Raw genomic sequence first — 25,426 nt, 5'->3', positions numbered from 1 at the left:
TTTGTGTATGTACCTAGAAGTGGAATCGCTAGTAATTTGATAGTTATCAAATTTTATTTGGTAATTCTATGCTTAATATTTTGAGGAACCACCATACTATTTTCCATAGTGGCTACACCATTTTACATTACCACCCGCAATGCACAAGGGTTCCAATTTCTCCACATCCTTGCCAACACTTGTTATTTTCTGTTTTCTTATTGATTGATTTTTATTTATGTCAAGCCAGGGTCTCACTCTGTCACCAAGACTGGAATGCAGGGGCCCGACCACAGCTCACTGTAGCCTTGATCTCCCGGGCTCAAGTATTCCTTTCTACTTCAGTCTCCTGAGTAGCTGGGAGCACAGGTGTGCACTGCCGTGCCCAGCTAATTTTTGTATTTTTTGCAGAGGTGAGGTCTCTCCATGTGGCCCAGGAGGGTCTCAAACTCCTGAGCTCAAGTGATCTGCCAACCTCGGCCTCCCAAAGTGCTGGGATTACAGGTTTGAGCCATTGTGCCTGGTCCTGTTTTCTTTTTTTCTTTTTTTTTTTTTTGAGATGGAGTCTTGCTCTGTAGCCTAGGCTAGAGTGCAATGGTACAATCTCGGCTCATTGCAACCTCTGCCTCTTGGGTTCAAGCAATTCTTCTGCCTCAGCCTCCCAAGTAGCTGGGACTACAGGCACCCGCCACCACACCCGGCTAATTTTTGTATTTTCAGTAGAGACAGGGTTTCACCCTATTGGCCAGGCTGGTCTCAAACTCCTGACCTTGTGATCTGCCCACCTCCGCCTCCCAAAGTGCTGGGATTACAGGCGTGAGCCACTGCACCTGGCCTGATTGTGCCTGGCCCTGTTTTCTAACAGAAAAATGTCTAGAGATTTTAAAATAAAATCTCTAATAGGGTGGTATCTCACTGTGGTTTTGATTTGTATTTCCCTGGTGATGAGTGATATTGTGCATTGTTTCTTTTTCGCTTTTCTTTTCTTTCTTTTCTTTTCTTTCTTTCTTTTCTTTTTTTTTTTTTTTTTGACAAGATTTTGCTTTGGCACCCAGGCTGGAGTGTAGTGGCACAATCATGCCTCACTGCAGCCTCGACCTCCTGGGCTAAAGTGATCCTCCCACCTCAGCCTCTCCAGTAGCTGGGACCACAGCACAGGCATGTACCACCATGTTCAGCTGATTTTCTTTTCTTCTTTTTTTGAGACAGAGTTTTGCTCTTGTTGCCCAGGCTGGAGTTCAATGGCATGATCTCTGCTCACTGCAACCTCTGCCTCCTGGGTTCAAGCAATTCTTCTGCCTCAGCCTCCCAAGTAGCTGGGATTACAGGCGTGCGCCACCACGTCCAACTAATTTTGTATTTTTAGTAGAGATGGGGTTTCTTCACATTGACCAGGCTAGTCTTGAACTTCTGACCTCAGGTGATCCGCCCACCTCAGCCTCCCAAAGTGCTGGGATTACAGGCATGAGCCACAGTGCCCCGCCTCTTTTTTTAATATTTTGTAGACACACGTTGCCTAGGCTGGTCTCCAACTCCTGGGTTCAAGCAACTTTGTCCAGGCTGGTCTCCAACTGCTGGGCTCAAGCAATACTCCTGCCTCAGCCTCCCAAAGTGCTGGGATTACATATGTTGAGCCACCAGGCCCGGCTGAGCATCTTTTCATGTGACCATTTGTGTATCTTGTTTGAAGAAACATCTACTTATGTCTTTTATCTTTTTAATTGGGTTTTTGTTGTTGCTTAGTTGTAGGATTTCTTTATATCATTCCGTTATCAGCAATATAATTTGCAAATTTTTTTTTTATTCCATGGGTTGCCTTTTTACTTTCTGATAGTGTGCTTTGATGTATACAGTTTTTATTTTATTTTATTTTAAGATGGAGTCTTGCTCTGTCACAGCCTAGAGTGCAGTGGCCCAATCTTGGCTTACTGCAACCTCCACCTCCCGGGTTCAAGCTATTCTCCTACCTCAACCTCCTGAATAGCTGGGGTTACAGGCACACGCCACCATGCCTGGCTAATTTTTGTATTTTTAGTAGAGATGGGTTTTCACCATGTTGGCCAGGCTGGCCTTGAACTCCTGACCTCGTGATCCGCCTGCCTTGGCCTCCCAAAGTGTTGGGATTACAGGCGTGAGCCACCGCACCCTGCCCAAAGTTTTTAATTTTGATGAAATCCAACTTACCTTTTCTTTTGTTGCTTGTGCTTTTGGTATTATGTCCAAGAAATCATAGCCAAATTCAATATCATGAAGTTTTTCCCATATATTTTCTCCTACGAATTTTATGGTTTTAGCTCATTTGTTTAGGTCTTTGATCCATTTTGAGTTTTTTCTTTTTTCTTTCTTTTTTTGAGACAGAGTTTCTTTCTTGTCGCCTAGGCTAGAGTGCAATGGTGCAATCTTGGCTCACTGCAACCTCCACCTCCTGGGTTCGAGTGATTCTCTGGCCTCAGCCTCCCAAGTAGCTGGGATTACAGGCGCTTGCCGCCATGCTTAGCTAATTTTTGTATTTTTAATAGAGACAGGGTTTCACTGGTCAGGCTGGTCTTGAACTCTTGACCTCAGGTGATCCACCTGCCTTGGCCTCCCAAAGTGTTGGTATTACAGGCATTAGCCACCATGCCCGGTCCCTAAGTTAACTTTTCTATATGGTGTAAGGCAGTGATCCCCAACCTTTTTGACACCAGGGACCAGTTTTATGGAAAGCAATTTTTCCGTGGACGGGGGTGGGATGGGTGGGGGAATGGTTTTGGGATGAAACCATTTCTTCTCAGATGATCATCAGGCATTAGATTTTCATAAAAACTCACAATCTAGATCCCTCACATGCACAGTTCACTATAGGGTTCGTGCTTTTTTTTTTTTTTTTTTTTTTTTTGAGACAGAGTCTTGCTCTGTCACCCAGGCTGGAGTGCAGTGATGCAATCTTGGCTCACTGCAAGCTCCGCCTCCCAGGTTCACGCCATTCTCCTGCCTCAGCCTCCCGAGTAGCTGGGACTACAGGCGCCTACCACCACACCTGGCTAATTTTTTTATATTTTTCGTAGAGACAGCGTTTTACCCTGTTAGCCAGGGTGGTTTTGATCTCCTGACTCCGTGATCCACCTGCCTCGGCCTCCCAAAGTGCTGGGATTACAGGCGTAAGCCACCGCACCCGCCCGGCTGCAAGACAGTCTTATATAATGTAGCATAGTTATGGGAGTAACATCCTATATAACCTTTGCCATATTCTGTTGGTTAGAAGTAAGTCACAGGACTCACCTACATTCATGGGAGAAGTAATTATACAAAGATGTGAACACTAGGAAGGGGGATTAGGGTGGGGAACCACCTTAGAATTTGTCTACCATAACTGATTACAAAATAGCATGTTTTAGAAACTTTTTTTTTTTTTTTAATGAGATGGCGTCTTGTTCTGTCATCCAGGCTGGAGTGCAGTGGTGTGATCTTGGCTCACTGCAGCCTCCACCTCCCGCCTTCAGTTTTCCCACCTTAGCCTCCCATGTGGCTGAGATTGCAGGCACCTGCCTCCATGCCCGGCTAATTTTTGTATTTTTGGTAGAGATGGGGTTTCACCCCATGACCAGGCTGATCTCGAACTCCTGACCTCAGGTGATCTGCCCACTTCAGCCTTCCAAAGTGCTGGGATTGCAGGCGTGAGCCGCCATGCCCGGCCATATTAACCAATTTTTGTTTAAAAAATAATGTTATTAAAATAGGAGTATCTTCAGATGATGGGGCTTACTGGTGGTTTTATTGTTGTTTTGCGTTTCTTCACTATTTCATCCCACTTTCCCTCCCTGCAACATTCCAATTTTGAAATTTTAAAACAATAGTTGGTGTTTTCATTATAATGAAATAAATATTGTTTACTGATCAGCCATGTAGTATATCATACTTGTTTCCTTTCTTGTTTAATTTTGTTTTTTCAGGGAGTTAAAATTTGACTTCGACGTTTGCATAATTTTCTGTTTACCTGTTGCTTTCCCCCTAAATGCTCCAACAGATTTTTCAAGAGCCTTTATCTGTCTTGTCTGTTTATCTGTTTATCTATGTGTCCATCCATCCATTCTAGCTTACAACATCAATTAATTTATAAGTTATAAAACTATTTTGTGTAAAATAATTAGTTGTGAACTATAGAGAAATATAAAACAAAAATATAGTTTTAGGAAGAGTAATACATGAACACCTGTGATCTCATTACCTAAGTCAAGAAATTACATATTACAGTTATCCTAGAAGTTTCCTCAAGATATCCTTTAATGGCACCCCCTCCCTCCCAGGAAATCACAAGCCTATTTTAACACATTATTCATTCTCTTGGGACCATTCTCTGCTCAAGCCTGCAATATCCTCCATGTCCATACATGTATTTTTGGCCAAAATGTTTAATTTTGAAAAACTGGAAAGCTCTACTACCTCTCTGAGTCTGTTAGTCAGGATAGGCTGAACTACTTTAGTGAATAATTACCACATCAGTGGTTTTTAACGCAAAATTTCTCACTCACATCTTTGCTGTGAGTTGAAAAGCAGTGACAGAGTGGTAGTCTATTCCACAGAGTCATTGAGGGACTCAGGCTGCTTTCGACTAGTGATTCTACCAACCCCTGGGGCCTCAGAGACTTTGAGTTTCCTGCATCTGGCTGGCAGATGTGAGGACAAAGAGAGGGACTGTGGTAGATTGCATGGCAAATTTGGTGGGCCAGGCCAGGATGTGGTATACATCAGTTTTGTCCACATTCCACTGGCTAGAACTGAGTCAAATGGCTACACTTAACTGCAAGGAAGAAAAGGGAAAATGCCTTGGTGAACAATAAGCCAATCTCTGCCATGGTATGTATCCCTAAGAAGTATATCATTTTGTTTTGGAAAGCTGAATAGCAAGCATCAGCTGAGGCTGTGAAAGGAAAGGTACATACTGCTGCTATTAGATGAAAGCTCCCAGCAGATAAGCTGAAAAGAGTCTTCCTTGATCCTTTTTGGCAAGTCATTGGGAAAGTTTGTTAGTGAGTCTGGAGAAACACAGGCTCACCATAATCAGGGAATCTGGCGAAACTAAAGTGTTTACAGGATACTATGGTAAATATCTAGAAGAAATGTGATTGGGAGAGTAGATTGCTCTATGTGGTTTTGCTTCTAAGCTAAGCTCATCATGCTCTAGCTCTCAAGAATAAGGAAAAGCAAAACACATCTGTGCTGTGAAATAAGACTTCAGCCCATCTAGGCTCCAGAAACTTCATCAACACGGGGTCAAGACAAACTAAATTCTAATGAAAACCTGGACCAGGCACATCTCATGTTAAATGGATGTGCCCCAAAGGCTGTGGGGATTTTGGTAATGACAGTCCTTCATTGTGTCTCTTGAGTCATATTGCTCTAATCTGTAGCTTTCTTTCTGAGATACCTATCATTCTTTTGGAGATTCCCTTTTGCCCCTCTTCTGTGTTTATTTCCTGTATGCTAAGTTTCCCTCTCTGTTGGTTTTTCACTTTTACTTGGTGAAGCCTATCTTCTAGTAGCTTAGTGACAAAGAGTGTAAAAGGTAAATTTTTGAGACCTTTCATGTCCAAAAATGTCTTTAATAATCAAGTATGAGAAATAGAGGGATTTGACTGATACAGGCTACTTATAGATCATCTGTAATTTTCCTTCAGGAGTTTGAAGGCATCACTCTATCATCTTCTTGTTTCCAGAATTACTTTTGAAAGTCTTGAAGCCATTCTTAATCCTTGATGTGTGGCCTGACTTTCCCACCCCATGAAAGGTTGTAAAGTCATCTTTGTTCTCATTGTTTAAAATTCTCTAAGATATGCCTTGGTGTGAACTCAGGACTTGTGTTGAACACTTTGGGCCCTTTTAGTCTGGCAACTCATGTTCTTAACTTCTGGGAAGTCATTTGATTAATAATTTATTTTTGTTTTCTCTTTCTCTCTCTGTCTTTTCTTTTTTTTTTTTTTGAGACAGAGTCTTGCTTTGTCACCCAGGCTGGAGTACAGTGGCACCAACATGACTCACTACAACCTTGACCTCCTGGCCTCAAGTGATGCTCCCGTCTCAGTCCCCACCACGCCTAGCTAATATTTGTAGTTTTTGATAGAGATGAGAGGAGGTTTTGCCATGTTGCCCAGGCTCGAACTCCTGAACTCAAGGGATCTGCCCGCCTTGGCCTCCCAAAATGTTGGGATTATAGACATTAACCACCACACCCAGCCTGTTTTCTCTTTCTCTAGTTAGTTGAATGTTGGTCCCTCTGGACTGATACTTTAACCTTATATATTTTTCTTTCTTGTTTTCTACCTCTCTCTTTTTTTTTTTTTCCTGTTTTCTGTCAGACTTCCTGAACTTTATTTCCCAACCTGAGTTTTCTAAAACTAATTTTTTTATTCAGGTACTATTCATGTATCATAAAATTTACCTCTTTAAAGTAGAGACCTTTTCAGTGGTTTTTTAGTGTAGTCACAAAGTTGTGCAGCCATCAGCACTAATTCCAGAAGGTGTTCATTACCCCCACAAAGAAACTTCATACCATAGCAGTCCTCTCCATTTCCTCTTTACCCAAGACTGTGGAAAGCACTAGTCTATTATACTTTCTGTCCTTATGGATTTACCTGTTCTGGACATTTTACATAAATGAAGTTATTCAATATGTAGTTTTTGTGTCTGGCTTTTATCACTTTTCAGGATTTACTCTTGTTGTATGTAGCACGAGTCAATACTTTATTCCTTTTTGTTGTTGTTGTTGTTTTCTTTCTTGAGACAGTCTTGCTCTGTTGCCCAGGCTGGAGGGAGTGTAGTGATGCGATCTTGGCTCACTGTAACCTCTGCCTCCTGGGTTCAAGCGATTCTCATGCCTCAGCCTCCCGAGTAGCTGGGATTACAGATGCGTCCCACCATGCCTGGCTAATCTTTTTTTTTTTTTCAGGTGGGGTTTCACCATGTTGACCAGGCTGGTCTCCAACTCTTGACCTCAAGTGATCCCCCTGCTTTGGCCTCCCAAAGTGCTGGGATTACAGGCATGAGCCATCGTGCCAGGCCCAATATATTTGTTTTTATGGCTGAATGATATTCCATTGTATGGATATGCCACATTTGCTTATCTATTCATCAACTGATGGACATTGGGATTGTTTTCACTTTTGGCTGTTAGGAATGATGCTACTGTGAATATTCAGTTACAAGTTTTTGTGTGGACATAAGTTTTCAGTTCTCTTGAGTATATACCTAAGAGTGGAATTGCTGATTTCTATTATTTTTTTAATTTCTGCTATCATGTTTTAATTTGCAAGATCTTGTATTCTCTGAATTTTTTTTTTTTTTTTTTGAGGCAGAGTTTTGCTCCTGTTGCCCAGACTTGAGTACAATGTCATGATCTCGGCTCACTGCAACCTCTGCCTCCTGGGTTAAAGTGATTCTCCTGCCTCAGCATCCTGAGTAGCTGGGATTACAGGCGTGTGCCACCATGCCCAGCTAATTTTGTATTTTTAGTAGAGATGGGGTTTCACCATGTTGGTCAGGCTGGTCTCGAACTCCTGACCTCAGGTGATCCGCCTGCCTCGGCCTCCCAAAGTGTTGGGATTACAGGCTTGAGATACTGTGCCCGACCCTATTCTCTGAAAATTTTAATAGCCTCTTGTTCTTGTTTCATGGCTATAATTTGTCTTAATTTTCTGAAGATATTAATGATGGTTATTTTTGAAGTTTTCTTCTCCCTGTGTAGTTTATTTTCACGAAGTTATTCTTTTGAGTTAGGGAGTTTTCACAGACTTCTTGGTTTGAAAGTAGGTGGGGTTGGTCAATGTTGACCTCCCTCGAAGAGCGGTATATATTTTGGTAGCAGGGTGGGTGATTTAAAGGTGGCTGAAGCAGTCCCACATTTCAAAATGCATACTTTCACCTAAGCCCACACTTACTACTCCATTCCTATTCCCATTGCTCACCCTTCCCTTCCCCAGAGCTCCTTTGTCTTCTAGAACTTCTGGTATCCTGGGGAATAGGAGATGAAGTTGAAGCTGAGGTAGTAGCCTAGCAATGGAAAGGGGGACTTGGAGGTCTAACTACTTAATATAAAGACTTTTAAGTGATTTTTTTTGTTTTGTTTTGTTTTGCCTAGGGCTTACTCATTGGGCTCACGCAGTCCTTCTGCCTCAGCCTTGCAAGTAGCTGGGACTACAGGTGTGAGTCACTATACCTGGCTAATTTTTGTGTCAAAACCCCAGCTGCCTTTTTTTTCCCTCTCTTTTTCTTTCCTTTTTTTTTTTTTTTTCCAGAAATTGAGAAACTCAGGTTGGGTACAGTGGCTCACGCCTGTAATCCCAGCACTTTGGGAGGCGGAGACAGGTAGATCACCTGATGTCAGGAGTTTGAGAACAGCCTGGCCAATGTGGTGAAACCCCATCTCTATTAAAAATACAAAAATTAGCCAGGTGTGGTGGCACATGCCTTAGTAATCCCAGGTATTCAGAAGGCTGAGAGAGGAGAATTGCTTGAGTCGGGGAGAAGGAGGTTACAATGAGCCGAGATCGTGCCGCTGCACTCCAGCCTGGTTGGTAGCGAGACTCTGTGTCAACGAAAACAAAAAAGAGAAAGTAACAAACTCATTCTAAAATTTATATGGGAATGCAAGGGCCCTAGAATAGCCAGTGTTAGAGGAAGAACAAAAAATTTGGAGGACTCACTTTTCCCAATTAAAAAATTTACCTCAAAGCTATGTTAATCAAGAAGGTGTGATACTGGCATAGGATAGCCATTAAGCTCAGTGAAATAGAATTAAGTATCCGGAAAGTAAATCCTTTTATGGTCAGTTGATTTTTGACAAGGGTGGCAAGATAATTCAGTGGGAGAAAGAATGGTCTTTTCAACAAATGATGCTGGGACAAATAGATATCCATGTGCAAAAGTGTGAAGTTGGATCCCTGCCTCATACCATACACGAAAATGAACTGAAAATGGATCATAGACTTAAATATAAGAGATAAAACTGTAAAACTCTTAGAAGAAAATATAAAAATAAATCTTCATGGCCTTGAGGTAGGTTTCTTGGATATGACATCAAAAAAAGCAACAAAAGAAAAAAATGGATAAATTGGACTTCTTCAAAATAAAAACTTTTGTGCTTCAGAGAACCTTCTCTCTGATCTCTTTACCACTTTTATTTTCCCAGTGTTCTCTTTTGTCTACTTACAAGGCAGTGACAGTGCTATGTAAATAGTGCCTTGCAAATTCTCAGTAGATATTTGTTGAAAAGGGAAAAATTAAAGGTACGTGATAGGTTTTATTTTATGAAAATTTCTAGTTTTAGAGCCTCCTTCATATTGATTGCATTTTTTTAATATTGAAAAATTATATCCTCCTTACATGTGTTCCCGTTTCTCTTATTTTTTGTTTCATCTTGATTCTTTGGTTCTTTGCTACCTGGGCTTATATTTTTCTTTCTAATACTTCTTTCCTGTTTTCTGCTTTATTTCAGGCCCTTTTTTTTTTTTTTTTTTTTTTTTTTTTGATGTGGGGTCTTGCTCTGTTGCCCAGGCTGGAGTGCAGTGATACGACCTTGGCTCATTGCAACCTCTGCCTCCCAGGATCAAGCAATTCTCCTGCCTCAGCCTCCCGAGTAATTGGGATTACAGGCATGCGCCACCATGCCTGGCTAACTTTTGTATTTTTAGTAGAGATGGGGCTCCACCATGCTGGCCAGGCTGGTCTCAAACTCCTGACCTCAAGCGATCCCCCTGCCTTGATCTCCCAAAGTGCTGGGATTACAGGTGTGAGCCACCACTGCCTGACCTGTTTCACACTTTTAAGTCTTTCCTACTCTCAGCAATATGTAATTGTCAGTCTTCCTTTCTTTTATCCTCTGATTGTATGTCCATACATCTCTGAGATACTTTAAAAGGTATCAAGAAAGGAAGCTATTTGAATGGTACTAGAAAGTGGTTTGCTTCTCAGAAAATACAGATAAGTGAATTGTTGTTTAGTCTATCTTCCTAATTTGGGTTCTGCACAGTTGATGAAATAGTATAAAGATTTATGTCCAACATATAGCCCATTTATTCTGTAAATGAACATTAAATGAACATAAATTTACCAAGTAGAGAAATGCAACCGCTGGCATGTTATCGTAGGAAGAGAGGAAATGGAAAGATAATCAGTTGCATTGGAGATATGAGGATAGTGGGTAGTCAAAATATGAGACTTTAAAAATATCTTCGGTAATTCTTAGGACAACTGACTATAAAAGTAGAAGGAATGATTATGTAGGTTCTCATCTTTGTAAGCATTATTCTTTATGAAGTATGAGTTTAAGTGAACCGTTATAGTTTCTAATGTTCTTTTGACATTTAGTTTGTGTTTAGCATTTGCCTTTCCTTGTTTTGCCAAGTTTTCCAGTTTTGCCTGTATATATTTTTTTCATTTTGTACTTTGCCTCAATTTCTGAATATACCTTCTGTATTCTTCCTGTAGGTTCTGCTAATGATTTATTCATTTTAATGTAACGATCTCATTTAGATATTTGCAGGATTGATGTCTTTAACTGTAATCCCTCCCTCCCTCTTCTTTTCCCCCCTCTCTCCTCCCTCTCCTTCTCATTGTCTTCCTCTCTCTTTCCTTTCCTTTTTTCCTCTTCTGGTTGGAGCCATTTTCTGCCTGCCTATAATCTTTATTTTATCTTACTTTTTCGAGACAAGGTCTCACGCTGTCATCCATGCTGGATTGCAGTGGTGTGATCAAGGCATACTGCATCCTCTACCTCCTGGATTCAAGCAATCCTTCCACCTCAGCCTTCCAAGTAGTTGGGACTACAGGTGTGTGCCATCACGCCTGGTTAATTTTTGTGTTTTTTGTAGAGACGGGGTTTCACCGTGTTGCCCAGGCTGGTCTTGAACCCTTGGGCTCAAGTGGTCTGCCTGCCTCAGCCTCCCAAAGTACTGGGATTACAGGCATGAGCCACAGTGCCCTGCCATAATCTTTAGTTTGTTTGTTTGTTTGTTTTGAGACAGGGTTTCACTCTTGTTGCCCAGGCTGGAGTCCAATGGCACGATCTTGGCTCACTGCAACCTCTGCCTCCCGGGTTCCAGCAATTCTCCTGCCTCAGCCTCCCAAATAGCTGGGATTACAGGCAGGTGCCACTATGCCTGGCCAATTTTGTATTTTTAGTGGAGACTGGGTTTCTCCATGTTGGTCAGGCTGGTCTCAAACTCCCGACCTCAGGTGATCCTCCTGCCTCGGCCTCCCAGAGTGCTGGGATTACGGGCGTGAGCCACCACACCCCACATAATCTTTATTTTTAATGTGCATGTAACTATTGAGTGTTCTTCAGTGCTATGATTACCTCTGCCTTCCTTTTCTTTTTCACTCAAGATTTTTAATTGCAATTCCTAATTCCCATGCCTTTTTTTTCACCTAGTCATCCACACTTCTTAAGCAGTTACTCTTTCCCCAACATTTTATTATAAAAAATTTAAAAAATTTTTTTTTAGAGACAGAGTTTCACTTTGCTTTCCAGGCTGGTCTCAAACTCCTGGGCTCAAGCAATTTGCCTGCCTCGGCCTCGCAAAGTGCTGGGATTACAGGAGTGAGCCACCATGCTTGGCCGATGATAAAAAATTTTAAACATACCCTGAGCACGGTGGCTTTCGCCTGTAATCCTAGCACTTTGGGAGGCTGAGGCAGGTGGATCGCTTGAGTCCAGGAGTTCAAGATGAGCCTGGCCAACATGGTGAAACCCTGTGTCTACCAAAAATACAAAAATTAGCCAAGTGCAATGGTGTGGGCCTGTAGTCCCAGGTACTTGGGAGACTGAGGCAGGAGAATCGCCTGAGCCTGGGAGGCAGAGGTTGCAGTGAGCCGAGATCGAACCATTGCTCTCCAGCCTGGGAGACAGAGTGGGAGACCCTGTCTCAAAAAACAATTTTTTTTTAAACATACAGAAAAATTGAAAGAGTTGTGCTGTGAACACTAATGTACCTACCATCTGGAGTCTGTCATTTAATCTTTTGTTGTTGCAGTTTGAAGTAGCAGATCTCAGTGCACTTCAACCCTAAATATTTTAGCATGCACATGATTGGCTAGAGTTTAATATTTGTATAGAGAACTTTTTTCTTTTGAGGTAAAATTTACATAGAACAATATGCAAATATTTTAAATACAACGTTTAATGATCTCTGTCTTCTGTTTCAAGTCACTTGTGTTCTACTAAGAGGACTAGCATAACCATTATAAGGCTGCACTCCCAAAACTTGGTTATTCATTTAGAGTTTTAAAAATAAACTTTGATACAAAGTTCCTTAAGAATTTCTCCTTTTTTGTTTTTATTATATACATGTGCTAGACGGCAAAATGATTATAGTTAAGGCATTTATTTTTTCCAAATTGTTCTGTACTTTAGCAGAAACTCTTAGCATGGTTTAATGCTATTAGACAGTGCATGCTGGAGGAAATCAAGGATATTTTTGTCTAGTTAAATGTATGAAATTATAAAGAAAGGCCAGGATTGCTTTTTTTTGTCAATTTCACAAGCTAAATATGCAAAACAGGTAGTTAATTTAGAATGCTTTAAATATTTATGGGGTGCTTTATAGTTTGTTAAATGCTTGGATTTTTCTTCATTCATTTGAGCCTCACATTAACCATGTTATATCGATGAAACTAATAAAGAGATGGAGGCGTAGAAAGTGGGGAGGGTAACACAGCAAGTGGTAGTGCAATCAATTGAACTTGAATCTTTTCATTTTAAGTTTTGTCAAGTGGCAACAACTGCAATCACACTAAGTCTTTAGTTCAGGGACAATTCCATGTACTGGGATTTGTTTATGAATAACTACAGAATGTTTTCTTGTGCAGACTAGCGTTCACAGTAATGGCAGCTGTGATGCAAAGACATATAGGGACAATATTTTGAATTCTCCATGATGCAATACTTAGATATAAAGGAGCTATCTATCAGGATCCAGATTAGGCACAGAACTTTCTAAGTGTCCTATATTTAGAATGTGACATACTGGTGCTACATGCACATTCTGTTCTTACAAAAGTGGACAATATCATGATTGAAGTGCCACTTTTACTGTGGCAAAATGCCTGTTATTTCAGATGTGTATTATATGAGAAGCTCATTGGAGAAGAGAAAGCCTTATTGAAATATCGGTCTGTTTTGGAAGGTTTATATTCCACAAGATCCTGAAGATACTTTCCTTCTTTTCCTTAAGTAGACAAATGCTTCATGATAAAACCATCTGGGGAAAATCAACTTGACACTGTGTGGGTAAAGGACTTGACAAAAATACAGGCAGTTTTGTTCTTATCAATTGAGGAAAAGGTTTAGCTCTTTAAGTTGTTTGATACCACCAAGGAAACACTCCAAGGAGTTAATGTGCTCCTGAAGAAAAGTGTTCTTGAGGAACCTTTGGGGTAGAAATTTACGGCAAGTCCTTTAGGATCAGAAACAAAATAATGTATTTAAGGTTTCCTTTGAGTCTACATTCTCAGTTTTGTCATTTTGTTGAAAGATTTCCCATTGGCTATGTTAGGAATCTTATTTCTTTCAAGGTTTCCTCCATCACTGATACAGAATGACCTGGAGTTACTAGAAAATAGATTGCATGAGAACTGAAAAACCTTTCCTTTCTCCTTTTTTTTTTCTTTTTTTGAGACAGGGTCTCCCTCTGTCACCCAGGCTGGAGTGCAGTGGTATTATCATGGCTCACCATAACCTTGACCTCCCTTGGCTCACATAGTCCTCCCACCTCAGCCTCCCAAGTAGCTGGGACTACAGGTGTTCATCAACTTGTCTGGATAAATTTTTTTTTTTTTTTTTTTTTTTTTTTGTAGAGACAGGATTTCACCGTGTTGCCCAGTCTCGTCATTTTTCTAATACTGGTAAGGAAACCTGCCTGCAGGGTACAAATAATACAGTTCTTTTAAAAGTGCTAGGTTATCCTTTGAGCTAGGTCATTCTTGATCTGCATTATGTGAACTGAAAAAGGCAACTGGACCTGGCCAATCAGTCATATAAACACCTAGGTGCCCTCTGTAGATATGACAAGAAGGATAAGGAAGATAGGAAGTTGTTCCTATTTCCTGCTTATCCTGTGCTGCTTTTTCCTGTCATCTCTTTCTCAGTGCTGCCTATTCTGGAGCTTGTTGAAACCATTTTGTTTGGAAGCAATTTTAAGAAAGAATTTTTTACATAAATCTGTGGTCCAGGAGTACTCTGGCAGGTGTAAGGCTTAGGCATTGTTAGTTGAGAAAGAAAGAAAATGGATCATGGGGATAGAGGAGAAAGAAAAGAAAGATTCAAAAGAATGCTACCAGCAGTGGTTTCAGATTGGTGTCTCAGTAGTATAGCATATTATGTTTAATTTGGATGTGATCCAGTTGGGGGCTAGTTTATTTTTTGCACCTTAGATTGGAATGTTTTTATTTTTATTTATTTATTTTTTTGAGATAGGGTCTCACTCTGTCACCCAGGCTGGAGTGCAGTGATCATGGCTCACTGCAGCCTCGACCTCCCAGGCTCAGTCAGTTCTCGCACCTCAGCCTCCCAAATAGCTGGAATTACAGGCACATGCCAACATGCCTGGCTAATTTTTTTTAATTTTTGTAGAGACAGGGTTTTGCCATGTTGCCCAGGCTGGTCTCAAACTCCTTTGCTCAAGCAGTTCTCCTGACTCAGCCTCCCAAAGTGCTGGGATTATTAGATGTGAGCTACCACGTCTGGTTTTAAAATGCATCTCTTTTTCCTCAATGCTATTGAAATTTTAGAGAATTAAGAAAAAAATGCATCCATAATGCTATCTTCCTAACAAAACCACTGTTAAACTATTGATATACTTCTAGCCAAATCTATTTTTATTCTCTAATTATTTTTATGTGTCTGAAATTAGAAAATGCTTACATTTTTTCTCCTGCTTCTGTGAAATATCTTTCATTGTGTCCTTGGAAAGCTGACTGATGGACAAATATTGGATGATACTACAGTGCATTCACTAAATTGTCACTGTAGTCTGAAAAGGAACATTGTGTTGCATGTTGCTTTTTTTTAGTAGGTGGCTAATATTTGTATACACCATTACCATTTTTAAAAAAAAATTTTATTTTGGCTGGTCATGTGGCTTATACTTGTAATCCTAGCACCTTGGAAGGCTGAGGCAGGTGGATCACCTGAGGTCAGGAGTTCGAGACCTGCCTGGCCAACATGGTGAAACTCCGTCTCTACTAAAATTACAAAATTAACCAGGTATGGTGGCACACACATGTAGTCCCAGCTACTCGGGAGGCTGAGACAGGAGAATCACTTGAACCCGGGAGGCAAAGGCTGCAGTGAGCCAAGATCGTGCCATTAAACTCCAGCCTGGGCAAGAAAGAGCGAGACTCCGTTTCAAAAAAAAATTTGTTTCAATAGTTTTTGGGGTACAGATGGTTTTTGGTTACATGGGTAAGTTCTTTAGTGGTGATTTCTGAGATTTTAGTGCGCCTATCTATCACCCAAGCAGTTTATACTGTACCCAATATGTAGTATTTTATTCCTTACGCCCCTGCGCTTGCCCCCACCACCAAGTCCCCAAAGTCTATTATATCATTCTTATGCCTTTGCGTCTGTATATTTTAGCTCCCAATTATAAGTGAGATCATATGATATTTGATTTTCCATTCCTGAGTTACTTCACTTAGAGTAATGGCCTCCAACTCCATCCAAGTCGCTGCAAGAGGCATTATTTCATTCCTTTTTATGGCTGAGTAGTATTACATGGTGTGTATGTACCACATTTTCTTTATCTGCTCGTTGGTTGATGAGCACTTAGGTTTTTCCCGTATCTTTGCAATTGTGAATTGTTTTGCTATGAACATGTGTGTGCATGTGTCTTTTTCGTATAATAACTTCTTTTCCTTGGGTAGAGACCTAGTAGTGGGATTACTGGATCAAATGTAGTTCTACTTTTAGTTCTTTAAGAAATCTTCGGGTCATGCCTGGTGGCTAACGTCTGTAATCCCAGCACTTTGGGAGGCCAACACGGGCAGATCACTTGAGGTCAGGAGTTTGACACCAGCCTGGCCAACATGGCGAAACCCTGTCTCTACCAAAAATACATAAATTAGCTGGGCATGATGGCCTACGCCTATAGTTCCAGCTACTTGGAAAGCTGAGGCAGGAGAATTGCTTGAACCTGGGAGGCGGAGATTGCAGTGAGCTGAGATTGCACCATTGCACTCCAGCCTGAGCGACAGAGCGAGACTCCAATCTCAAAAAAAAAAAAAAAAAAAAAAAAAAAGAAATCTTCATATTGTTTTCCATAGTGGTTGTACTAGTTTACATTCCCACCAGCAATGTATACACTATTACTATTAGTTAAGTGTATAATCTTTAAAATTATGCTGAAGATGATTGGAGACCCCTGAGAAAACTTTTCTGTCCTTTTCAGGAGTTGTTCTGATTTGTGTCTGGGATGTATCAGGTGCTACATTAAGAAGTACATTTTTTCGTGTTTCCGTTTTTTTTTTTTTTTTTTTTTTTTTTGAGATGGAGTCTCGCTCTGTTGCCCAGGCTGGAGTGCAGTGGTATGATCTCGGTTCACTGCTACCTCCACCTCCTGGTTTCAAGCGATTCTTCTCTCTCAGCCTCCCAAGTAGCTGGGATTACAGACATGTGCCATCTCAACCGGCTAGTTTTTGTATTTTTAGTAGAGATGGGGTTTTGCCATGTTGGCCAGACTGGTCTCGAACTCCTGATCTCCTGTGATTTGCCCGCCTTGGCCTCCCAAAGTGTTGGTATTACAGGCGTGAGCCACCACGCCCAGCTGGTGTTTCCATTTTTAAATGAGTTCTTAATAATCATATCCAGATATATCTTCTCTAGTGAAATAAAAGTAATAAACCATCATCAGTCTTTATTCTGGTGGACAGAATAATAAGCTAGCTCTGATGAATGAGAAATGGTGTCAGATAAGTTGGGAATGTCCTGAATCTTTATTGGAGAAAACTTTTTGGTGGAGTAGTTCTGCTTTATTTAGCCTGAATCAAGTAAATTCCAGTACATTAAAGTCATTTAGAATTTCAATACAGCCAATTCTGTGAGGACAGACTTACTTGAGAATTCTTTTGTGATTCATACTGTAATGAAATTTTGCTGGTTTATTTTGTTAAAGGAAGTCAAAATTTTTTTAAGTTACGGAATATTTAGCTAAATGAGCTATACTTGTTAGCAATGTGTATAGAAGAAAACAGGTCATGAAATTTGGCTTGCATTCTTTCATGGTAATCTTTAATCTCAAATACCATGTGTTAGAAAGGTTAGATGGTCTTTTTCATCCTTATTATTTAATCCTGGCGGATGGGTTTTTCTTCTCCCTTTTGTTAAAATAGGTCTAATAAGTAATAGTAACAGGTTCATAGATATATTCTTTTTTTTATATTTTGAGAAGGAGTTTCCTTCTTGTTGCCCAGGCTGAAGTGCAGGGGTGCAACCTCGGCTCACTGCAACTTCTGTCTCCCGGGTTCAAGTGATTCTCCTACCTCAGCCTCCCAAGTAAGCTGGGATTACAGGCATGTGCCACCATGTCCCACTAATTTTGTATTTTTAGTAGAGATGGGGTTTCACCATGTTGGTCAGGCTAGTCTTGAACTCCTGACCTCAGGTGATCCACCCGCTTTGGCCTTCCAAAGTGCTGGGATTACATGCATGAGCCACCGCGCCTGGCGATATGTTCTTAATAATTTGACTACATCAGTTTTGTTCATCACTGTACCTTTAGCACCTCCTATAGTACCTGGTAACAACAGACACTCAGGTATTTGTTACATGGACAGTGTTGGTTATCGTTAATTGAAGAATAATAAACCTTCATTTTTTTCTTTTATATGGTTGTTGGTTTTTTTTGTCCTTTTTTTTTTTTGAGAGAGAGTCTCTGTCACCCAGGCTGGAGTCCAGTGGCATGATCTTGACTCACTGCAATCTCTGCCTCCTGGGTTTAGGTGATTCTTGTGCCTCAGCCACCGGAGTGGCTGGGATTATAAGCATGCATTACCACGCCTGGCTAATGTTTGTATTTTTAGTAGAGATGGGGGTTTTACCACATTGGCCAGGCTGGTCTCGAACTCCTGGCCTCAAGTGATCTGCCCACCTCAGCCTCCCGAAGTGCTGGGATTACAGGTGAGAGCCACCGTGTCTGGCGTTGTTGTGATTTAATTGGAATTTTTCTTAAATTACACTAAAAGGCAAAGTTAGTTTTGTAACTATAAGGCTTAGTAGTAAAACCTCTTGAACATCTTCTAAAACTTTAGGCTGAATAACTTCTGAAATGTTTTTCATTCTGGGATGGAGATTGGTTTTAGAAATAACTATAGTTATTTATTTATTTATTTATTTATTTAATTAATTAATTTATTTATTTTGAGACAGAGTCTCACTTTGTCTCCCAGGCTGGAGTAGCACAATCTTGGCTTACTACAACCTCTACCTCCTGGGTTCTAGTGATTTTCCTGCCTCAGCCTCTCGGGTAGCTGGGATTACAGATGTGTGCCACCCTGCTTGGCTAATTTTTGTATTTTTAGTAGAGACAGGGTTTTACCATGTTGGCCAGGCTGCCCAGCTATAGTAATTTTAAGTGGTTAAGTAGAATTTCTGCTGATGGCAGCTTTCTGAGGCTAATATTATAATACACTCTCACAGGTTGCCGTGGGTAGCATAGTGAAAAGAGTTGGGAGATTTAGTAATTAGTATAAAATTAAATATTCTAAAATTTATTGGAATAATTTGGTAGTGGGAAGAGGTATTTGGTGACTGATTTCTCTAAGAAGAAATACAATTTCTCTGTTAAAAGTGAATGTATAAATGAACATGAAAATCGCACAGAAAGAAATAAATTATTATGTTTTTGTTTACTTCAGGGCTGAAAACACAGTTAAATCACTTTCAAAGTTAAAAGACTGTTAAGAACACAAGATGGGGACTCCTGGTTCTGGGAGGAAAAGAACACCTGTGAAAGACCGATTTTCTGCAGAAGATGAAGCTTTGAGTAACATTGCCAGAGAGGTATGTTTGGTAAATCCCCTCTCAACACTGAGTTGCACAGATGTATTGTAAAAATGCCGATTTGACAGAGATAGATGTTTACTAATTGAACTAGTTTCAGATGTTTATCATGAGCAACATGTTATAACTGGTCTCTAAAATAGTGTATTAGAATAAAATATAGTTGGATATTATCAACAGAAATCAAATATAGAGATGAATCTCTGAACAACATGTTTTATTTGAGACAATAGAATTGTAATTTGGGCATACACACAGACTGCATTGGTCTTTGGTATGTCCAAAGAACAAAGAAAAGATTGAGGTTTTTATTAGAGAAATGTTATGCGTTGTTTTGAAAGAAAATGCATTGGCACTAGCAAAGTTTTTGGGAGCTGGCATGCTCTGATTTGTGAGTGACTGTGGAAGGTAAAACTAGTCTTAGAGTTACAGCAGTTCGTTTCCGCAGCTACTAGGTAAAACTGATCTTAAGGTTATAATAGGTCATTTCAGCAGCTGGCTTGCCAGATAATCCCTGGGCAGGTGCTTGTTCCCTAAATGCTTTTTGTTTCCTTTTCTTCCCCCCTGGTCTCGTGACTCTAATTTAATTGGGTATGACAAGATAATTCCAATGTATATAATCAATTTTCACAATATCCAATGCATCCAAAATTAATTTTTCTTTATATTTTTGTGGGTTACTTGAGTTCCATGTACTTGTTATAATGTATTGAAATTTATAATTAATCTTTCGAATGTAAACTTAGGATAATTAGAATGTTGAAGATATGAGGACTATATAGACATACTCATTGGGCTATTCTGTTAATATGCTTTAGAGGTGGTATATAAATGTTGATGGAAACAATATTTCTTGTCTGTTCAGATTCAGTGTTTTATTTTTTGAAACATTGCAGTGGAATTTTTATGTTTAATTCTTTTAGTTGGTAACAGAACTTCTGGGGCAATTTTGTTTCAATTTGTTGTAACTCAGAAAAAAGAAAAAGGGAAGGGGTGTCACCTGTTGAATCACTGGCAACATTTCCTGCAGTATATTGGAAATTTAACATGACTACCAGCTGGGATTTCTTAGTCAATTGCCAACTTTGTTTCAGACTCTATCTGCAACTGCAGACTGACCGTAAACTAATATGGTATGAGAGTTGCTTAGAGCATCATTAAGAGCATCATTAAATTATATTTTTTTGGTGAGAATTATTACCATAGCACTTCCTCTTTGTTATTAGTAAATAACTCATTTAGGAATAGTGTAGTTTCCTTTTGACACATTACACACTCTTTTGATCCAGCTCATTGTTACGATTTTCCTTTTGGAAGCTACTCAGTTAGCTTTTGAATTAGAAGTCAAATGCTGTAGGAGGCTATTTGAAGCAAAGGAAAGTTACTACCTAAAACCTGATAAGAAATCGTGATATTACTATAACAAAAATATATTAAAAATCAGTGAGAGCGTTTGGATTGATTCCATGTCTTTGCTGTTGTGAATAGTGCTCCAGTGAACATACATGTGCAGGTATTTTTTTAATAGAATGATTTATATTCCTTCAGGTAATGGGATTGCTGGGTCAAATGGTATTTCTGGTTCTAGGTCTTTGAGGAATCACCACACTGTCTTCTACAATGGTTGAACTAATTTACATTCTCACCAACAGTGTAGAAGCATTCCTATTTCTCCACAGCCTTGTCAGCATCTGTTGTTTCTTGACTTTTTAATAATCGCCATTCTGACTGGTGTGAGTGGTTTCTCATTGTGGTTTTGATTTGCATTTCTCTAATGATCAGTGATGTTGAGCTTTTTTTCATGTTTGTTGGCTGCATACATGACTTCTTTTGAGAAGTATCTGTTCATGTCCTTTGCCCACTTTTTAATGGTTTTTTTTTTTTTCTTGTAAATTTGTTTAAGTTCCTTGCAGATTCTGGATATTAGATCTTTGTCAAATGGATAGATTGCAAAAACTTTCTCCCATTTTGTAGTTTGTCTTTTCACTCTGATGGTAGTTTCTTTTGCCTTACAGAAGCTCTTTAGTTCATTAGATCCCATTTGTCAATTCTTGCTTTTGTTGCAATTGCTATTGATCATGAAATTTTTGCCTGTGCTAATGTCCTTAATGGCATTGCCTAGATTTTCTTGTAGGGTTTTTATAGTTTTGGGTTACATTTGAGTTACATCAACTCTCAAATGCCCATCAATGATAGACTGGATAAAGAAAATGTGGTACATACACTCCATGGAATATTGTGCAGCCATAAAAAGGAACTGTATCATATCCTTTGCAGGGACATGGATGGAACTGGAAGCCATTATCCTCAGCAGACTAACACAGGAACAGAAAACCAAACACCACATATTCTCACTTATAAGTGGGAGCTGAACAGTGAGAACACATGGACACAGGAAGGGGAATAACACACACTGGGGCCTGTGGAGAGGGAGCACAGTGGGGTGAGGGAGAGCATCAGGATAAATAGCTAATGCATATGTGGCTTAATACCTGGGTGATGGGTTGATAGGTACAGCAAACCATCATGACACATGTTTACCTATGTAACAAACCTGCAGGTCCTGCACATGTATCCCAGAACTTAAAATAAAAATCAAAGAGAGATTTTTCAGTTAAAAGATACTTAAAAATGAAAAAGTAGATACGACTTTACAGCGAGTGATCTTAACTATTTGCACAAATGAAGCATTTTGGAAGCAACATAATTGTAGTTGAAAATTGAAACTACCCAGAATGTTTCCTTTCAAAATTGGCGGGATTTACCCTGATTTCTATAAGGGAGGAAAATGCCACCACCTTCTAGTGTCCTTTTGTGTTGTCACTAAGTATTTGAACTTTTTTTTTTTTAATGTGATGCTTTCTTTAAAAAATTGTAGGCCGGGCGCGGTGGCTCAAGCCTGTAATCCCAGCACTTTGGGAGGCCGAGGCGGGTGGATCACGAGGTCAGGAGATCGAGACTATCCTGGCTAACATGGTGAAACCCCGTCTCTACTAAAAATACAAAAAACTAGCCGGGCGTGGTGGCGGGCGCCTGTAGTCTCAGCTACTTGGGAGGCTGAGGCGGGAGAATGGCGTGAACCCGGGAGGCGGAGCTTTCAGTGAGCCGAGGTCGCACCACTGCACTCCAGCCTGGGAGACACAGCGAGACTCCGTCTCAAAAAAAAAAAAAAAAAAAGTATAGGATTCTAACATCCAGCACTTGTTGAGTGCTTACTATGTGGCAAATACTATTCTAAGCATTTTACATGCATTAATTCATTTAATCCTTATAAAATTCTGCAAAAAATTCTGCAATCAGTTTTTTTATCTGCATTTTGCAGATGTGGAAACCATTGCACAGAAAAATTAAGTAACTTCCCCAAGGTTACATAGCTAGGAAATAGTAGAGCTTGGATTCAGACCCTGAAGCTTGGCTCCAGAGTCTGTGCATTTAACCTTTTACTATGCCAGATTGTTTCTCAGTCCTCTCTAATTCCACCATTAATAGCTTGTTTTTTGTTTTTCAGTAATTGTTCGTGACTTTGAATGCAGTTTCACATCTTGATTCTATCAAAAGTCTTGAGCTAAGTAGGATAGATATTATTATTAGCCATGTTTACAGCTGAGGAAACAGATGATGTTCAGATAACTGTCTAAAATGTATCAGAAGCAAGGCTAAAAATTCAGCCATTTGAGTCATTGTTCATGTTCCAGGAGAGGTAGGTTTTGGAGACTTACAAGTGTGACTTTGAATTCTGGCTATACTAGTTGCTGGTTGAATAATTTTGTTAAAACTTCTCTAGACTTCAGTTTCCTCGTCTGTGAAATGGCAGTAATATTATTTTCCTGTCTCACAGAGTTGTGATGGTTAGAGAAGATAAGGCACATTAACCTTTAGAACAGTGTTAGGCTTGCAGTAGGCTATTTGTTGCTTATTAAAAAACAGAAATTGGGCTGGGCGTGGCAGGTCACGCCTGTAATCCCAGCACTTTGGGAGGCTGAGGCGGGTGGATCACGAGGTCTGGAGTTCAAGACTTGCCTGGTCAACATGGCGAAACCCCATCTCTACTAAAAATACAAAAATTAGCTGGGTGTGGTGGTGGGCGCCTGCTACTCGGGAGCCTGAGGCAGAGAATTGCTTGAACCAAGGAAGCAGAGATTGCAGTGAGCCGAGATTGCACCACTGCATTCCAGCCTGGGCAACAGAGCGAGACTCCGTCTCAAAACAAAAAACAGAAAAGCAGAAATTGAAAATGATAATAGAAGACTGGTAGAAAGGTAAAATGGACTGTTTTTGTAAAATAAACTTATTACGATAGGTTTTCTAAAACATGACTGATTATCAGAGTCTCCTGGGGAGCTTTATCAGTGTACAGATTCCCAAGCTATACCTCATACTTAGTAAATCTGAATCTATGGGGGTTGAGCCCAGAAATCTGTATTGATTGGTTGATTGAAGGAGATGAGGTCTTGCTATGTTGTCTAGGCGGGACTTGAACTCCTGGGCTCAAGTGATCCTCCTGCCTCAGCCTCCTGAGTAGCTGGGGCTACAGGTTCGCACCACTACACCCAGGCAGAAATTTGTAGTTAACTACACACATACACACACACACACTCTCTCTCCCTCTCTCTCTCTCTTTCTCCCCGCCCCCCCCAACTCCTTCCTATGAGATTCTGATGGCCAGCCAAGTTTGGGGACCATGAACCCAAATATACAGATGATCCTATCCTGAATGGTCACTTTTTAATACTTCCAGGTTATTATCCTTCCTTTATGTGATTATTTTGTTATGAAATAACTGAGTTTAATAGTTATTCTATTAGAATGTATACCATAATAATAAAAATTACTACTATAAAAGGATATAAAAAACCAATAATTCTAGTTTTTATTTATGTCTTCAGAGCTCTGAACATGCATATGGCAACTTTAGTAACAAGATAAAAAGGCTCAAGTTTAACTTGAAACCTGGAAAAGGACCAGTTTTCATTGTTAAGATTCAGGACTTTATTTGCATGATGAGTGTCTAATATGTGATACAATACTTTTAAAACTTTAGAGGAAATATGTTTAGCTGTTTTTTGTTTTGTTTTGTTTTGTTGTTGTTGTTTTTGAGATGGAGTTTTGCTCTTCTTGCCCAGGCTGGAGTGCAATGGTGTGATCTTTTTTTTTTTTTTGAGACGGAGTCTTGCTCTGTAGCCCAGGCTGGGGTACAGTGGCCGGATCTCAGCTCACTGCAAGCTCCGCCTCCCGGGTTTACGCCATTCTCCTGCCTCAGCCTCCCGAGTAGCTGGGACTACAGGCGCCTGCCACCTCACCCAGCTAGTTTTTTGTATTTTTTAGTAGAGATGGGGTTTCACCGTGTTAGCTAGGATGGTCTCGATCTCCTGACCTCGTGATCCGCCCACCTCAGCCTTCCAAAGTGCTGGGATTACAGGCATGAGCCACTGTGCCCAGCCCAGAATGCTTTTCATCTTGAAAAACCTGAGTGCATTTTTATGTTTAATTTTATTATTGTTATTTTTTTGAGACAGGGTCTCTGTCGCCCAGACTGGAGTGCAGTGGCATGATCTTGGCTCACTGCAACCTCCGCCTCCTGGGTTCAAGTGATTCTCCTGCCTCAGCCTCCTGTGTAGCTGGGACTACATGTGAGCACCACCATGCCCATCTAATTTTTTACTTTAGTAGAGGTAGGATTTCGGCGTGTTGGCCAGGCTGGTCTCAAACTCCTGACCTCAAGTGATCTGCCTGCCTCCACCTCCCAGAGTGCTGGAATTAGAGGCATGAGCCACCGCACCCGGCCTCTGAGTGTGGTGGGGTTTTTTTTTTTTTTGAAACGGAGTGTCATTCTGTTGCCCAGGCTGGAGTGCAGTGGTGCCATCTCTGCTCACTGCAATCTCTGCCTCCTGAGTTCAAGTGATTCTCCTGCCTCAGCCTCCCGAATAGCTTGGATTACAGGCATGTGCCACCACGCACAACTCATTTTTGTATTTTTAGTAGACACAGGGTTCCACCATGTTGTTCAGGCTGGTCTCGAACTCCTGAACTCAAGTGATCACCTGCCTTGGCCTCCTCTAAGTGCATTTTTAAAAGATATTGAAATGTTTGAAGACTATTCTGTGAAGGCAGGAATGTGAGTAGATTTATAAGTCCTGTCTGTCTGTAATAGGCATGTTGCTGTTTAGCTCTGGGAGCTCAGGCTATTATAGCTGTAGGAAGAACTCAAAAGAGCAAATGTCGGAAGGGATCATTTTCCCTAGGGTTTCAGAAGACCAATCTGAATGCTTACCTTTTGTGTGTGTTTGGCTTTGATATTTTCATGGGCTTGTGAAAAATGCCATTTCAGAGTTGACTTTCAATGAAATTGTCTGAAAGCACATACCTGGTGTATCAAATTGGGGACCCTTAGTTACCTAGCCTCTCAAAAGGAGAATGATG

At 40.4% G+C, this 25,426-nt stretch overlaps 1 protein-coding gene across 50 annotated transcripts in view; it reads left to right on the top strand.

Moving 5' to 3' along the window:
• The window catches only part of LRRFIP2 (LRR binding FLII interacting protein 2), a 128,322-nt gene that overhangs the window by 8,081 nt on the left and 94,815 nt on the right, over window positions 1–25,426 (top strand). For 47 of the 50 annotated variants that reach the window (XM_077992123.1, XM_077992118.1, XM_077992121.1 and 44 more), the window contains one exon: window positions 18,862–19,006. In XM_077992123.1, coding sequence (XP_077848249.1) covers window positions 18,917–19,006 — 90 coding nt within the window. In that variant the 5' untranslated portion in view covers window positions 18,862–18,916. Of the gene's footprint in view, window positions 1–13,806; window positions 13,855–18,861; window positions 19,007–25,426 lie in introns of all 50 variants that reach the window. The other 3 variants (XM_077992090.1, XM_077992085.1, XM_077992087.1) reach the window with 1 other exon arrangement.

Source organism: Macaca mulatta, chromosome 2, assembly GCF_049350105.2.
Source record: "Macaca mulatta isolate MMU2019108-1 chromosome 2, T2T-MMU8v2.0, whole genome shotgun sequence".
Taxonomy (NCBI): Eukaryota; Metazoa; Chordata; class Mammalia; order Primates; family Cercopithecidae; genus Macaca; species Macaca mulatta.
This window is presented reverse-complemented; position numbering and strand designations above follow the sequence as displayed.